Source organism: Bacillus rossius, chromosome 2 (genome assembly GCF_032445375.1).
Source record: "Bacillus rossius redtenbacheri isolate Brsri chromosome 2, Brsri_v3, whole genome shotgun sequence".
Classification (NCBI taxonomy): domain Eukaryota; kingdom Metazoa; phylum Arthropoda; class Insecta; order Phasmatodea; family Bacillidae; genus Bacillus; species Bacillus rossius.
The window spans coordinates 30,081,087-30,099,057 of record NC_086331.1 but is presented as its reverse complement, the minus strand read 5'-3'; the positions used below and the strand labels follow the sequence as shown (position 1 = coordinate 30,099,057).

The 17,971-nt window shown below is 37.5% G+C and overlaps 1 protein-coding gene across 2 annotated transcripts in view; it reads right to left on the bottom strand.

Moving 5' to 3' along the window:
- LOC134529215 (protein scarlet-like) overlaps nt 1–17,971 on the bottom strand; it is a 183,992-nt gene that overhangs the window by 148,846 nt on the left and 17,175 nt on the right. For both annotated transcript variants that reach the window (XM_063363083.1, XM_063363084.1), the window contains exon 2: nt 5,647–5,824. In XM_063363083.1, the coding sequence (XP_063219153.1) occupies nt 5,647–5,806 (160 nt within the window). In that variant the 5' untranslated portion in view covers nt 5,807–5,824. The remainder of the gene's footprint in view (nt 1–5,646; nt 5,825–17,971) is intronic.

The following is a 17,971-nucleotide window of genomic DNA, read 5'->3' as shown; positions in this document are numbered from 1 at the left end:
TAGTAGTCAATTACTTGTTAAATTAATTTATTTATATATGTCATATTTTAAAAAAAGTTATTTCCTATTAAATTTGCAAAAGATAATATTTCACAAATGCCAAAATCACAACAATCAAAAACTTAACAGAATAACTATATGCAGGAAGAAGAAAATAAATGTTCAAGCTGGAAGAAGTATCACAGCTGATGATTTAACCTCAACTCCAGGCCCATCAATGAGTGCAACAGCAAATAATATGACATCAAATTCAGGTGTCTCTAAGAATGGCACCACAAGAAAAAGAAAAAGACAAAAGGGGCATGGCTACACTTCAGACAGTGAGGATAGTGGACAAGAAATGTCGCTTCATGATTCAGAACCTGACATGGATTTCGAAGATTTGTTACCAGTAAGTAACAATGATGGTGGAATGGATGAAGTTGTGGCACCCCGAGGAAAGAGTGAGAAGCCTGGTATTGGTAAATATGTCATTGTGCTCTGCAGAGGAAAGCGTTCCGAAAAACATTTTATTGAGGAAATAGCTGAAGATACCAGATTTGAAACAATGGCTGGTGAGCACAACGTCCAGTTTTTCAAGAGAATACATTAAATGTTTGTGGTGGATAGCAAGGAACCATCCTTAGTTGCAACTACAGACATTGTGAGGGTGCTGTTATCACCAAAACAGCTTCGAAGAGGAAGATTCCAGTTTGTGGAGGATGAAATTGCTAACTTTTCGTTGTAACTAATGTTTCTGTTTTGTGATGTTTGATTTTACTTTGCTATGATGTTATCTGGGTAACTTATCCAACTTACATGAATCATTTGTAATAAGTGGAAAGTTACAATGCATTTAAATGAGATAAAACACTATTATCATGTAATATAATGACAAATAAATGAAAATGGAAACACAAATCATTACCAGACTTAATTGTAATAGATAAGAGTTAATGACTGAATACACCCCTGACTGAAATAACTGATATTCGAAGGATAAATGCAGGTGACCGGAGTCACCCCAATACTGGGGTGACATCGGTCACTTAGTTAACAAAACTTTAACAAAAAAATATGAATGCTAATTTTTTTTTCTTCATTCAGTATGTAGACAAAAGTTACAGGAACACATCGACGAAATTTAACATTATTCTGATCGATAACAAATTGTAGGTAATAGAGAAAGGTACTTTTTTGACCTAAGTCACCAGTGAATTTGTTTCAATTCCAGAAAACCATGAGCAGAACATAGCAGCAAGGATAAAAGGAGACCCTAGGGGCAACATGAGCTAACTGATTGAGCCATGTAAGACTTTAGAATTTGTGAATCTCCTAATTGCTCGAAGCAATGCTAAGGTTGAAAAGGTTGTACCAGTAAGGGTGGCGAAATCTCAATTTGCAAACAAAGGTGTTGAAACAGGGAGAGCCAAAAGCTAGCTCTGAACCAGTCTTTTGGGTAGCCCAGTGTAAATTTTCTTCACTTATAGACATACTGAGCAGTCACTGAACCGAAATTTATAACAGTTTTTAAGGCGATACCAAGATAATATCTGAAATGAAGCAATAAAAATTACTGCATTTTTGTAAGCAACCAGGATTTATTTTCCCTAGGGAACACTGACCTTGAGAGAACAAGCCAAGTCTACCATAGCAATACACAGGCGATGCAGAACCTATTCATCAAACACCATGGCAGCTGCCTCTGGCAAAACAGGAAGAAGCAGAGAATCTGATTGCAGGTATGATGTAAATTGGTGTAATAGAACTATCAGTGAGCCCTTGGGTTTTCCCAGTCATTTAAGAAGCGAAAAATGATGGCCAACTGAGGTTGAATGACATCACCAAAAATTACAGTAACCCCCTCCCATATATCGATGACACACTTGACAACCTCTTTGGCACCAGATGGTTCTCTACACTAGACCTTATGAGTGGTTATTGGCAAGCAGAGATATGACCTGAAGATAAAGGGAACACTGTTTTTTTTTTCAACAGGAAGTGGGCTGTTTCAGTTCACTGTATTATCATTTTGTGTTATGTAATGCTCCTACAATATTTAAGATATCGATGGAATTGTACTTTTTGGCTTGACTTGGAAAACATGCCTAGTATACATGGATGGCATTAATGTGGTAGGAAATACTGTGAAGAAAAATTTGTGGCACCTTCAGGATGTATTCTACAGACTAACATTAACAACTTAAAAGTTAGCTCCTAAAAAAAGCTTCTTGTTTCAGCATGGGGTAACATTTTTGGGACATATTTTATCGCAGGATGGAGTGCGAACACGCCCTTAGGAGACTTCATCTGTCAGGAGTGGCCAAAACCCAAGAATAAGCATGATTTGAGGAGTTTCTTGAATTTTTGTGACTACTACAGGTGGTTTGTGCCTGGGTTCTCAGCAGTTGCAGAACCACTGCGCCAGCTGACCGAAGACAAGAGACAATTTCTATGGACTTCAGCATGTAAAACTGTCTTTAAGACCTCAAGGAATTCTTGTGAACTAGCAACACGCTTGCCTACCCCCAGATGCAAGCAGAGGTGAGTTGGCCACTGAGCTTCTCCAGGTTCAAGATTGAATAAATGAGACCTAGAAACTACAGAAAAATGTTGTCTAAGCTTGAATGTAACTATTTAATCACAAGAAGATAACTCCTCGCTGTAGTGAAATCTCTGCAACATTTACAAAAATACTTATATGGGAGGAACATTTTTTTTAAATGACCATGCCACACTTAAGTGGCTGTTACAGTTTAAGAATACAAAGGGACAACTTGCTAGGTGAACTTAACTGATACTGCAGTATGATTGTCGGCTAAAACACAGGAAAGGCCTAATTCACAGCAATGACGATGCTCTCTCTCTAAGACCTTGAAAGGCAGACTACGCCTGTTACAAAAGGGGAGCGAAAAATGAGGGAATCGAAGACATTCGGCGAACAACTATAACTAATGGTGAAGATAAATGGGCTAATTCAATCTTGAAAAAAGCATCGCATAAAGACCCTGACCTAGGACCAATTAAGAGCTGGCTAGAATCATGCACGTCCATAAATGTACGAAATTACCAGTGATTGAAGGGCTGTGAAAGCTTATTGGGCACAGTGAGATTCCTTAAGGATGGTGGATGGACTGCTGATGAGGGTAAGGGAGATTCCAAATAGAAAAGTAGTTATTTTGCAACTACTCTTTATGAAGAGTCTAGTGGCAGAGGTGTTGAAAGAAATCTATTGTGGGACCTTTGGTGGTCACCTAGGGGTGAACAAAACTGTAGCCAAGATTCATCAATGCTATTATTAGCTGAAGTGTCGTCAGCATGTGGAGGCTTGTTGTAGACAATGCGAAGTATTCTTGGCTCGAAAAGGGCCACAAGACCGGAGTCGTTGGAAAATGAGGGCCTACAATGTGGGAAACCCCTTTGAAAAGATAGCCATCGACATCGCTTGACCATTCCCAAAGACTAAAGTTGGTAACCAGTATATTCTGGTGACCAGAAGCTTATACTCTTCATAACCAAGAAGCCACCACTATTGTGAATTGTTACTGCCCTTGTGTGGTTAAAAAAAGCTTAATAATAATTTTGTTATAAAAACCCTGGAAGCTGCTTTAAGTAAAAAGAAGTTTGCTTAAAGCTTACCCTTTTTATTGTTAATTATGGTGTTCATTATTTTCTTTTGATAGGTTTAGAAATTACAAGAATACTCACATTAAAGTTAATTGTGGGGCCCTGGCTGTCAGAAGTTATCAATTACAAATAGATTATAATTGTACAAAATTAACAATCATGTTTTCACAAAAAAATAATAAAAAATAACCCAGATAAATTTAATTAAGGAGTTGAAATGATGGTTAGCTTGACAAGTGCGGGACTATATATAATTTATCTTTAAATAACAGATCGTTGACTGTTCACTAGCGGTGAAAAGAAGCGAGAGAGACGCATAGAATTCCGTTCCAGGGGGAAAGGCATAAATTTAATGGAATTCCGGAATGGGCTTGAGCTGGAGAAAACCCTGCACTCTTGCACCATCATTTGGACCCCACTGGAACAAAAAAAAAGGATCCAGTGGTCAAGAATAGAAATTAAATAGACGAGCGACAGGAATCGAGAAGTTAGGGCAAAAGATAAATAGTTAACTACAGTCAAAAGGGCATTGCATTTTCCACTAACTATTTTGAGGGTGGAATGAAGAAAATCACTCCTCGGATGCTGAACGATGGCTCGCATTAGCCTCGCGCGAATCATGCTTACGAGATTACCTAGTAACCAGAACTACAATGACTAGCAGACTATAAAATAAAAAATAAAAACTTGGGATCACTCCCGGACTCTAGGGATCACATCCCATAATTTAGTCGCGGTGAGACTGCTTCCGAAATAAAGTCGCGGGCTCACTGGGAGCAGAGGTTAAAGACCCAGCTGATGCCCTGGCTGAAGTTCGTGGAAAAGAGGGAAGGGGAAATCTGCTGGCTCGTGAGAAATGTCTTTGGCTGGGCGCCGATACATGCCCGAGGGGGATTTTGTGTGGCTGTACAAAGCACATCAGAAGAATGGTAGGTGCCCTAAACTACAAGCAGAATGAGAAGGCCCATATGAAGTATTTAAACTACTGAACGATGTTGTCTACTGCATACCAAGAGGGAATAAGATAGACAAAGGTAGTTTATTTGGAAGGATTGTGGGAAGACCTTAAAACAGATTCGTTGCCTGTTCGGGATGCAGAGATTTAAGGAGGGGGTAATGTTATGGGGCAGCTCCAAGAACTGCCGCAGGCTGCCCAGCTCAAGCGGATCCCGGGAAACCTCAATCCCCCCCCCCCCTCAGGAGGGGAATGTATCGCCAGACCTTTAGCGGCCAGTCAACCATGGCCTTTTCCTCCTCCTTCCTCACATTCCCGGCATCAGTCACGAAGTGCTGGTCTGACCAGTCGCCTCATAACCCTACCCCCGGGTATGGTGCGCTCAGTCTCTCTGGATGGTTCAAACACGGCCTAGCAAATGCCCAACACTCCTATCCCTGCATTGTTCCGAGATGTCTGGAGACTTCTGGGGCCAATGACACAGGGGATGGGCGAGGTTTGCACCATCGGATCGATCGGGGACCCTTGCTAAGTAATATTCGGTGTCTGAATGCTTCCACACGTGAACTCCGCGAGTATAAAAAGGCACCAGTCAATGAGTAATCAGAGTTTACCTATCGGGGAGTATTATCAGCGATACCCGCGAGTTCCTTGTGCGGCGACATCGTAGTGACCATACGACGACTCAAGGCCTTGCGACTGAGGAGTAGGTCTGCGACGTGTTGTGGCATGGCATGTGGGTGTTTGGTTGGAGGTAGTTTTCAAGGACTGTGGTGTGTGAACAGAGACAGGCAGAATAGCGAGCCACTGTCAATCCAAGCTCAAGTGAACTGTGTTAAAGTTTGATTTATGTGTGTGGGACTACTTTTGTGGACACAGATATCACTTTGTGTTCTTTATTAAATTTAAGGTTTATATAGTAAACAATAAATGAACATTAGAATGATTAACTGAGTTATGCTATCTTTAACAAATCCCAAGTCCCCACATTGTAACAATACATTGAGATATAGTGACTGCAACTTGAATAATAAATTACAAGTTGATCAATAGGAACACCTAAACAAATATAGAAAAATTGTTACCATTGTTTAGAATCTGGAACTCTTCATGGCGCTGGCGTTTCCAAAACCCAATATCTTCTTGTTTTTTTCTTTTCGCCCAAATAGAAAGGTCGTTCCACGTCAAGGTCACACCAGTTTCCTTCATTGTCAAGTTGCTCGCGCTGCTTTCATCGGAATCCATTTGTGTTCTGGGCTTCACCTAGAAAAAATACACACAAATATTATACATCATATCATTCAGAAGAACAAGAAAAGAGCATTTCTACATCACTGCAAAGCAATGGTAATAAAGAAATTAAAATATAAAGATACTTCATAGCAATATTGCAAGATCTTTATGCAAGATTTTAAAAGAGTCAATTGTTTGTTTGCTCAGGAAAAGTTTTGGTCACACCAAAAAAAAAGGTTGACTGTTGAAATAGATTATGTTTCTCTGTATAGAATATACTATCGATGCTGTCAGTGTGTGTATATGTAATCACGAATACGTTCCTGTTTCATGCCATCGTAATGGAAGTGATATGTGAGTATTTCCTTAACTTTAGGACTCTAAAGCCTGGGATGAGTTTATCTAGAATTATTTTCTCGTGTGCCTTATGTACAAGAGCAAAGTTTTCTTTGTCGATTAAAAGGCCTAGAAATGGAGCAAATGTGAACCAATTTTAATTCTGTCATACATTCGACTTAGTGTGTTCTGACATTTTATGATGTATAATCCTAGTTGAATAAATTTTGCTCATTAGCTCGTCCTTTGGATAATTAACTCATTAAAAGCAACTTGGTTTCCGGTTACCATCACCAAATCAGCAATTATAAAATTTTTATTTAGGTGGATGGTAAAAAACTGCATCTCTAATTGTTTAGCATGCCTTAGCAAGGCTAAGAAATCATATACAATTTATACTACATAAGTTGATTTCGCTTCTTCTTGAGACCTAGCGACGGTTTCTTATTTAGCGACTGTGAAAAATCATTCCGGTTCCAACATAAATTAGTCGCTGCATATGACACATTGCATCCTGGATATTTATTATGTGCATATGTAGGTTACATTTGTTAAGCTAAGTTCAGATAATTTTCAGATTTTTATTCTACATTTAAATGCTTTAACACTACAGCTAACACAATACTTGGTGGAATCTGTTGGTGAAAATAAACTTATTTGAAACATGTTAAATTCATGTGGCATATATTCTTTCACTGATGAAATAATGCTCAAATATATAATAGCTATTCTGAGCGCAGGAGCCAGGGTGTTGTGGCGGTGATGTTGGAGACTATCTTGGATTGTTACATAATGGTGACCATCTTGGATGACGTACACCTAGATGTTTGACCTTGACCTTCAAAATTGGCCAAAGATTACTCAAAATTTGCCATAATTCACCAAAATTTCTAGTTTCCAAGAAAAAAATTCCACCAAAAAAATCTAAACAAAAACAAAATAGAAAAATTCTTTGGGGGGGGGGGGGATCCTGTAAAATATCATAATGCCTCAATTATTTTTGCCTTTAAAAAAATTCCCAAAGCAGATTTAACTCCCCATCAAAAAGCCATCCTAAACCACTAAAATCATGACCTTGACATAGGCAGCCATCTTTAAATTATGATGTTATGTCCGATATCTTGAAAATCAGTATTTTTTATGCTAGAAATTCGGAGAAAAGTTTAAAATTAATAAAAAATACATTAAATCACATTTTTGATAAATATTTTGCTAAAAAGCTTACTTCATCTTGGCGTTCTCGTTTCATCCCTGGTGGAAAAAAATGGCGATGGATCCTTCCTCCACAGAAGCCACCATCAGACTAACCTCCCACTACTAATGCAAAGAAATATATTACGGCAGCAATTATGACATCATGTCAATCATGTTAGATCCGTCATTTGGTTTTCATCTGCTGGAGGTCACCATCTTGGATTATGACATCACAGCCGCCATATTGTTCTCAATACTCGCTACCAGAAGTGATTGTGTCATGTAATACACACATCTTTTCCTAGAGTGCTGTCGCTATCTTGTTTTCAGTATATGGTACCATGAGTGCTATTGTCACATAGTACACACATCATCCACTAGAGGCTGCCATCATATTGGTTTAATTTTTACTTGCTAGATTGCCAATCACCTGACTGGAAATCTGTATTAACCCCTTCGGTGTTAAATTTTTTAACCTCTGAATGCATTTGCCCGAGTTAACTCAGGATTCCAAAGAGTTCCTAAAAATATTTTCCCGAAATAACTCGGTTTCATCGAAATTGTGTGTGTAAAATAATTTTATTAAAATTAAATAATTAAAATTATTTTAATTCGTTCTGTTTTTTCTTTATGGAATTAGTTTACTTTTTATTCGCCAGAGAGCAGCCTAAGCCTATATTGAAATGTGTTTATACGTTTCCTCGCTAGATAGCAGAACATGTTTCATTTGACCATGCGGTTAAGTATCCTTTTTTTATAAACATGGAAAGCAACATCATTTACCGCGGCGATTATTTGGCGATATTTAGTTGCTCTGTCTCCCAACAGATCACACTAGAGTATACATAGTTTATGGTTATTCAATATCCTACAGATAGCAGCACGAATCCGATAGCAGCCATTAGTAGATAACTCCCGCTATTTTTTCTGTTGTGTCTAGTATGTATTGCACTGTTTGCTTGCATGTTTATATTACGTTCGCGGAAATAATTACTTTTGGGAAAGTTGAATTATCATATTAATTTTTGTGCGGTTTATAGTACATTATCTGCCTGTAAATTATATATATATAATTGTGGAAAACGGACGTGATAAACCGCTTTTTTCGTGAGCATCACATAGTATTTTTATGTAAATATTTTTTTTCTAAATTTTACCATGGAAAGTGACAGTGATTCAAACGATTTTGACAGTAGTTCAGGAAGTGAATCGTCATTTTCTTTTCAAGTGCAAGTAGTGAAGAAATAGATGCTGAAACACTTGATTTGGCTGATGTTCGGGTGTGGTGTGAAGTAAACACCGAAGGTGAGCTACCTCCTTCTCCTCCAAGATTCAATTTTATGTCTGACTCAAAACTAAATTTTGAAGTTGATCCATCTACAGATATCTTGCAGTTTTTTGAACAAATTTTGGATGACGATTTGATAAGCTTGATGACAAAAGAGACAAATTTGTATGCAGATCAGTACCTTCAAAATAAACCAGTCAAGTCTCATCTTAGGTCTCAGTGGCACTCAACCACAAATAATGAAATCCGAACATTTTTTGCTGTAACAATTTTGCAAAGTATTGTAAATATGCCAGAACAACGACTTTTTTGGAGTAAAAATCCATTGTTACGTACGCCAATATTCCCAAGAATTGTACCGTTGAAAAAATATCTTCATTTCTTTGACAATGCTTCATATGACCTAGAACAGCACCCTTGTCCCAAACTAAATAAAATTTGGCTGATATTGAAATTTTTAAATGAAAAAGTTATGGCATTGTACACACCTGACAGAGATATCACTATTGACGACAGCCTAATGCTGTACGAAGGCTGACTTGGGTGGATTCAGTACATCCCCCAAAAAAGAGCGAATTTTATTATTTATACTGGGAAAGGAACGGTGTTTGAAAGTGAAAACAAGAATCTTCCAGTTTCCTCTCAAATTGTTCTTGCGCTGGTAGAGCCTTTGTTGGACAAAGGTTACTGTGTCACAACTGACAATTTTTACATCTCACCACAACTGGCAGATTTGCTGATTATACACAAGACTGACACATATGGTACTGTCAAATTGTCTCGTAAAGATATGCCGCCCAGCGTGAAAAACAAAAAGAAGCTAAAGAAGGGGGAAATAGTAGCAGCACAACATGGGAAGGTAACAGTCATTCGCTGACAAGATAAGAAGGATATATGCTTACTCTCGACCATCCACAACAGTGAGATGGTAAATATGAAGAGAAGGAATTATACAGTAATGAAACCAAAATTAGTTATAGATTATAACCAGACCATGGGTGGTGTTGATCGAGTGAACCAGCATTTGGCCAACTACCCTATTCCCAGAAAAAGGGGGGGGGGGGCAATATTTTACAAAAAATGTTTTTTCCACCTGCTTTAACAGGCATTGTGGAACTCATTTGTTTTGTATATGAAGACTTGTGGCGTCCTTGCTCATTTAGAATACAGGCTACTTGTTGTAGAAAAAATGTTTGAGAAATACCATTCCCAAGCATTTTCTTCTCGTGGGGGAAGGCCAAGAACTACTCCTAATCCACTGAGGTTGACAGAGCGCCATTTCCCGGAAATTATTCCACCAACCGAGAAAAATAAAACGCCTATAAGACAATGTATGGTTTTGTTCTTTAAGAGAGACTATACAGGCAAGAGGGTAAGAAGAGAGAGCAGGTACTTCTGCCCCGATTGTGATGTAGGCCTGGTTGTTGCACCCTGCTTCAGGCTTTACCACACCAAAACAAACATATGAATATTTTTGCAGAAAAAAAGTTTTTTTTACTGTAAGTTGAAAAAAATTTCCTGAAAAAAAAACAATCATTATTTCCAACTGGAATACCACTGGTATGTTTGTTGAACTATTTATGTGTAACATTCAAAAAGTAAGGATTCTTGCACAACGTCATGCAGTCTTAAGTTATTTATAAGTAAATGATGTCAAAAGTTGTAACATTATATATTAATATTTCTTTGCATTTATTCATTTATTAGAATTATTTTACATTGTTTTTACCTACGGTGGTAAAATATGTTTGTTGAATAACTATGTTTTTATTCAAATGTAAATAAAACAATCGATAGCATTTTATAAAATAATGGAATTTTTCAGAGTCAATAGAGATATAACATTTATTACTTTTTATACACGTGTGAAAGTTTAATTGAAATTTGTTTGTACATGTATTTTCAATTGTTGTTGACAACGACGACGATGATAATTATAATGATGATGATGATGATGATGATGATGATAATGATGATGATGATGATGATGATGATGATGATGATAATGATGATGATAATGATTATTATGATGATGATTGTGATTGTAAGTATTGTTTAACTAATTGAAAATATTGAATAAAATCCTTATTTCAGTAATAATTTCCAAACATACCTTATCCAGCATAACATGTAAACATAAAATTCAAATAATTATAGTGACTTAATTTTTTTAAACAATTGTGTTAAGGTTATTTTTGTTCCTAGAATAAACAAAGAATTACAAAGTATAATAAAAAACCTGCCTTTTTTCAACCAAATTACTTTAATTAAGCTATAAATCCAGAAAAATATTCTAAAAATCATCAAAAGAATCTGTAATTAATGTAATAATCGACTCGATAAATTCCAGCAGAAGATTCAAACACATTTGTCTGCAGGCTTTTCAAATGGTCAGAAATATAACTTTAACCGAATAAATGTGTATTTACTATGTTTAGAACTAAGAAGTACATGTTTTAGAAAAAAAACAATAATGTATAAAGAAATTTTGTAATAATTTTAAATATTTATTACATAAATAAATAAGAAAAGTTTTGTTACTTAAAGTTTAATTTCTTATTTTCCAATATGTAAGTCCATTTAAATGCTTAATGTACGAACGTGTGTTTCCTGACCTAGTGATTGTGTGTTTGTGCGAGTCTTTGAGTGTATATCAGCGGGTCGTACTGTGTTGATTTGGCGTCGATGATCGATAATTTGCATCGAATTGTGCATCGATGTTGATGAATATGCATGAATTGTGCATTGATATTGGTTAATGTGCGTCGAATTGTGCCTCAATGATGGTGATTGTGCATTGAATATGGTGGTTGTGTTTAGTTATTTAATATGCATCGAATATTGCATCGATGTCGGAGGATTTGCGTCGATGATGGGGAAAAGTTTGTCGAATTGTGCAACGATGATTTTGAATGTATGTCGATGATGATTTATGTGTGATGAACTGTATGTCGTTGTTCATAAATGTGCATCAATTTATGTCCCGGTGATGTTCATATGCGCTGAAATGTGCAACAATGATAATGAATTTGATTCAAATCGTGTGTCGATGATGGTGAATATGTGCCGAATTGTTAGTCGATTTTGGTTAAAGTAAATATAATTTTGCATAAGTGATGGTAAATGCGCGTAGATTATGGTAAATGTGCTTCGAATTGTGCGTTGATATTGGTGAATATTGTGCCGCAAATTAAAAATATTTGGCACCAACTTATTTTTCACCTGAATTCCCTAATAAAAACTTTGTTAGCCCATTGTTCATCCTGATCAAATCTTTTCTACTAGGAATTTTGATTAAATTTGACACCAAGATGGCCGCATTGACGTCATAATTCAAGATGACGGTAGGGTCATTTCCTGGCACAGCCTTAAGCCTGTCCCTGGAGCCCCTTTTATATACTACTATTAGGCATAATGCTACAGGTATGATCACCGAAGGTTCCAAGGTTAAGGGATTTTTGGATTTACACTTGCATAGCGCACCGTGTATGGCCATAGGTATAATATGTTCGTGGTTAGGAAAATCTTGTCTTCTATGCACCTATTGGGTCCTACAGTAGGCGTAAAAGTAAAGAGCATCAAATTAAGTTCGTGGGTGGTACGGAAACTCTTGCCCTATATGATTGTCATTGATGTCTTCTTGGGCGTAGGACTAAACAAGTATCAAAAATGATGCCTCGTGGTTCGAAGACGCTTGGTCCCTATGCTTGTATTCGATTTGTTGTGGTCGTATGGCACGGACTTATATCATTTTTAATGATGGTATCAATACAGTCGGGCATTTGTCTTGTAAATAAAGTCCTTTATCTTAGTGAGGTTTATCAGTATGCTCGTCGAAAAGTAAATAGAAAAATATGCTAAAAATTTACATGTGTTTTCTTACTTAGCGCTGCACTATGACCTACACGCTTGTGGTAGGTATACATTTAGATCATAAAAACGATTATTTTTAAATTATTTTTTTCATAAACTAAAATACTTTTTTTAAACATTGATAAGGGATCCAACCAAGGACCACAATCAGTAAAATGATTGCAAATTTTATTCAATATTTTATATAGTGTTAAAGAATTTTCCCCAATATTTGGATAGCATTTGTGAATTTTCAAGATTGCCGACTAAATCGTGGTCCGTATAACGGCCGACATTCTGGTGATTTACACTAGTGAGATGGTGATCGAGGCTAGCATTCTCTAGCGGACTTCATGAGAACCCAATATGGTGACCAATATAGCTGTCGTGATGTCGCATTTACTGAGTAATATATATACCTTAGTGGTATTTGTAGTAGTATGGGTAAGTCAACTGAGTGTTAAGATCTGTGGAAGGCTTCTCTTTTATAAATGCATCCATTGGGAACAGAACCGAGAACTTTCGAATTTCGTGGGAAATTTTTTAATATTTTTTATGCTGATTTTATTATTTTACACTCATCAGGTTCGTACCATGGACTTCTGAAGTCAATGAAGTGAGTTTTTTATTTGTAAAATATTGCATTTTTTATTTTAAACCTTCACTAGTTTTATATATGTAATCCAACATAACGGATAGTGGGCTGGGTAGAGGTCATTGTGCAGACCCAGCGGCTTTCATTTGGTCGATACGAGGAATGTAACACACTGTAAGGAAATGAAGCCTCTCTGAGGAAAATGGCCCCTCAGAAATTTTTCGAGGGGAAAACGGGGAATTTTGCCTTAAAAAGGTAAACTTTGTGTTATTTTGAGAGCTTTCTGGTTTATTTTTTAGGGTAAAAGAAATTTTTGAATGTTAAGTGTAACCAAAATTCCAAAATGGCTGCCGAGCATGTCACCGATTTCCACATATCACACATAAAATTAACGACCAATTATTCGGCATGATTACAAGTAACTTAAGGAATACTTTCACAGTGTACATTCATGGGTGTTCCTGAATTGAATTCTTTATTTATTTGGGTTTCCACTCGCGTAATCGCGAGGTCATGTATTCGATTTCGCACAGGAAATTTTAATAACCTGTTTCCAGACTGGTCAACTTAAATCAAGTAAGCATTTACGTAGGCAAGCCGTCTTCCACTGATCCCATCACGAAACCAGTCATAAACGTTAATAATCCCACAAAATAAAAATAAAATTAATAAACTTTTACTTGGGTCAGTTAATGACCATGCTATTAGCACGCCAAGCAACTGTAAATTGGATCAGAATTCTATCACTGGCGGGTTCTCTCTCAAGTGTGGCGTTTGGAAAACGTGGCGGACATTGTCGGTGGTTTTTTTTAGGGCACTCCAGTTTCCCCTGCCACCAGTGGCGTAGCCAGGATTTGTGTACGGGGGGAGGGGGTTAAGAAGCATGGGCCCCTCCCCATATTAAAACGGTGGAGTCCGGGGGTCCGCCCCCGGAAAAAATTTGGATTTTTAGGTGTAAAATAGTGCTATTTTAGCAGTTTTCGGTACTTAACTTTAAATATTGTAATGGTAAAAATATTATGAATTTTTTAATAAAAAAATTGTTTGAGTGATGAAGCAAGAAATTAATCAAAGATACTTTTATCGATCCAAGTGCCTTGTTTACGTCCACTCAAAATCATAAATAATGCTCGAAGCTCGACAATACATAAAAAGAGGAATAAAAAGGGTTGGGTTTCGGCAGAACTGATCTATTCCTAGAAACAATTAGCTTTAGCTTGAAGAGTTACATGACACCATGTCGTCATCTCAATTCTATACACACACAGCGATCATTACACTTTTGGAAGCCCAGTCAACACCTGCTTTTAATTACCGCGCTGGTTAAATACAGTAGGTGTAAGTTATTTGAAAGCTTGGTACCCGTCACGACGTCACAACCTTATAGCTTCTGCTCGTGACAGGGGTAGGGGAAGGGAAGGAGAATCGGTAGGTCTCGCTTACTCTTCCCCTCCAGTGCAGTGGCCGGTGATAGCAGTAAGACACCCAGGCTTTTAGCTAACCTGCTTTCAGATAAGAAAATATAATTGGGGCTAGGGGGGGTTAGAACCCCTAACCCCCCCCCCCTGGTTACGCCCCTGCCTACCACTGCTGTATACTCGCATCAAATAAGCAAGTGATCAATACCAGACAGTACTGCTGATATCACACACAAGAGTGCGAAACATAACCTAAAGGAAAGTGGTGTCACTAAAATTATATTTAATAAATAGTTAAATTATGTATAATAGAGTGATAAAGACTTTCACATTATGTTGGAACATTTAATACTCTGGGAGTTTATATTTATCATTCGTTTCTATAACGATAGAAAAATGGTTTTTCCTACAGAAAAGATAGTAGTTTTCTGTCCATTTAATGTAATGTTGATGTCACCGAATTTAAAAAGATACAATGTTGATAAAGGACACGTGTCTGCCATCTAATGAACTGTGATGACATCGGCCAAAGGTTTCCTCGCAAAAAAAAATGTTTGAACTGTCCGGTATCGAAGCGGTCGCACAATGGAAAACTTATACAAATGACAACGGTTAGACTTCACGGTGGCTCCCACGATGTTGTTTCTTATGGACCTTTGCATACTATACCTCTTAATGCCAAAGTCCCAAAGTCAAGAACTATTGACCTAAAGGATTAAAAAAACTGGTAACATTGTTCACGTTAAAGTCAAGTGGATAGATTGCTTAGAAACAATCATAGCCTAGAATGAAAATTTTCGTGTGGTGTTGGATGTGATTTAAATTGGAAGTAGGGCTATATTGTTTTTGAAATATATATACAATTTATTTGGTAGCTACTCGTATGAGGTTAGAACACCGTAAGGAAGAAGACCCGGACCCAATCAACATTATTATTTTACTAACACAACACAGTATTATATGTAACCGTTGAACTTCATGAATTTCAAACTGACTAGCAACAACCGTACATTGCGATAAGCATATACACAAGCCCGGTATAGTAGAGCAGCTCTATGTTAAACTCATGCTTAGGCCTAATACTATGTTATCAGATCACTAAAACCAGGATCACTTTTCCGCCAATCATAAGCTATGAATGCCACCCTAGTTGTAATTTAAGAAAGTTATGTAATAAATAAGAAAATGTGTGTGTTGATTAGATTGTACCCGGTATTTATTTCTTTTGTTTAATATATTCACCCGATGAAGTTAGCTCTAAGTATCTGGGCCCAATTACCGAAAGAGAAAAAATTCATTCTTGCATTTAATTTTGCGATTCATTTGCTGTTGTGGATGTTACTCTGTTAAAATAATTTTTCCCCCTTTCCATTACATACTACCAACTACAGCGGCATTAATTTTTCAATAGCTAAAGCAACTAAAATTTAAAAAAAAAACACGGAATGGGGCTAAGTTAACATCAATTTTAGCCAGGCCGCTGTGATGGTTTGTGTTGTATAAGTGCTTATCACTGTAACTATCTATGCGTTAATACAATGTTGATTGTGTCCGGGCCACAAGCCAAATTTACCTTCACTTGAGTGCAATAAGGTTTAAATTCATGTGCCAGAACGTAATGTCACATGTCTAAGGTTTGCCATCGTGCAAGCGCTTCAGCCAGTAGCGTGTTTGCTTCTGGGGTCGGGATCACTGTAAAACCTTTTTTTTTGTACTTTTACACTGAAAATCCTTGGAAATCCAGTTGCCAACGGTATCACTTGTATAATTGTAAGTCAGAGCTTTGTAAAATTACAAATGGCACAAAGCTCTGCCTGGTAGTTTTACATGTGATATCTTTGGCAACTGAGTTTCCAAGGGCTTTCCTTGAAAAAGTACACAAAAAAATGTTTACAGTGTGGTGTCCAGGGGCCAGGACGACGCGTGGTCGCTGCTGGGGCGACTACTTGAGGGTGGACGAGAGGCTAGGCGGCAGCTAACAGGTTTCTCCGGCCGCGGAGGTCCAAGGTGACCGAGTGGTTTACAGGCGTCTCGGCCGGTCCTTCGCCGCCACTGGCCAGCTTGGGTGCTTGAGCGCTAAACAGGCCCTTACAGGCGGGGCCAGTGACGAAGGCAAGTACCGGCCAGGTAGTCACTCGCCGGTCAAAACCTTAACCACGCGGCAGGTACCCGGCATCCTATTACTGGCAGAGAGCTGAAGACATTGAGGTCTGGTAGTACGATTTTATGAGCAATCAGATCCTTGCTAAATTAAGTGATTGATTATGTTTACACACACACTGTGACGAATATTCCATTAAGATTCATAGTTTCAGAACACTTATAAAAACACTACCATGTCGCCAGAGCTCCATTTCGCAGTTGTTCTTCTCTATAGATATTTTATCAAAATATTCACATTAGAACGCGTGTTGAATTTCAAGTAAACACCTTACACACCGGTGACGAACGACCAATTGATGGAAAAACACTGTCCTTTGGTGGCAAGTGCGTGTTAAGACACGAAATAACTGGCCATCTGTAGGTAACGTGACCACTTCTGTCCATCTCAATCTCAGGAATGAACAAAATCAAATATTTTTGTTTATACTGGCTGCCATATAAAAGTTGGCGCTGAAGTGGAAAGAAGTCCTTTAGACGGGGTAAGCAGACAGACAGTATCAGTCAGTAGCGGCCTTCATAACTGGCCATCTCCAATTTCCCCGTCTATAAGGGACTTAGGGCCCTGTTCCACTACTAAACTTTATTCTGCAACCATATTTGACAACAACATTTGAGGAGTAATATTCCACGAAATATGGCTTCCAATTGCTCCATCATAAGTGATCGTTGAATAATAAAATGCATGTCCCGCGATTCTTAAAATGTATAGCCGCATCATATTTTTGACAGAAAAATTACTTAAATAGACATTAATTTTACATTATTCTGGTTATTTTACATGTATAACCTCTATAATCTTCCTAATATTCTTCGTCAAGTAGTGTATAATAGTGTGTCCGGGCACAGGAGCCAGGCGGCGGTGCCGTGGTGCCGACCACCATCTTGGATTGTGACGTCACGGCGGCCATCTTGGATGACCTTGACCTTTGACCTTGTCCTTCAAATTTTGCCAAAATTTTCCTAAAATTCTCCCAAACCCGCCAAAAATTTCCAGTTTTTTGGAGAAAAAATTCCACCAAAAATTCTCAAAAAATTTGAAAAATAAAACTTTACCGATTTCACGGGAAAATTTACCGTTTTAGAACTTAAAAATGCCAATGGCTTAGAAATTTCAAAAAAAAAAAAAACAGCTTAAGCATCCATGTCTACAGCCTCCGATAAGCCATTTCTAGGAATTAGGATACCATGACCGCCATCTTGGATTATGACGTCACCGTTGCAATTTCCGTTACGGCCGTCATCTTGAAAATCTATATTTATTATCCGGTTTTAATGAAAAAAATATCTAATCAAAATTAAATTAAATATTATTTAAACCATGCACTTACGCA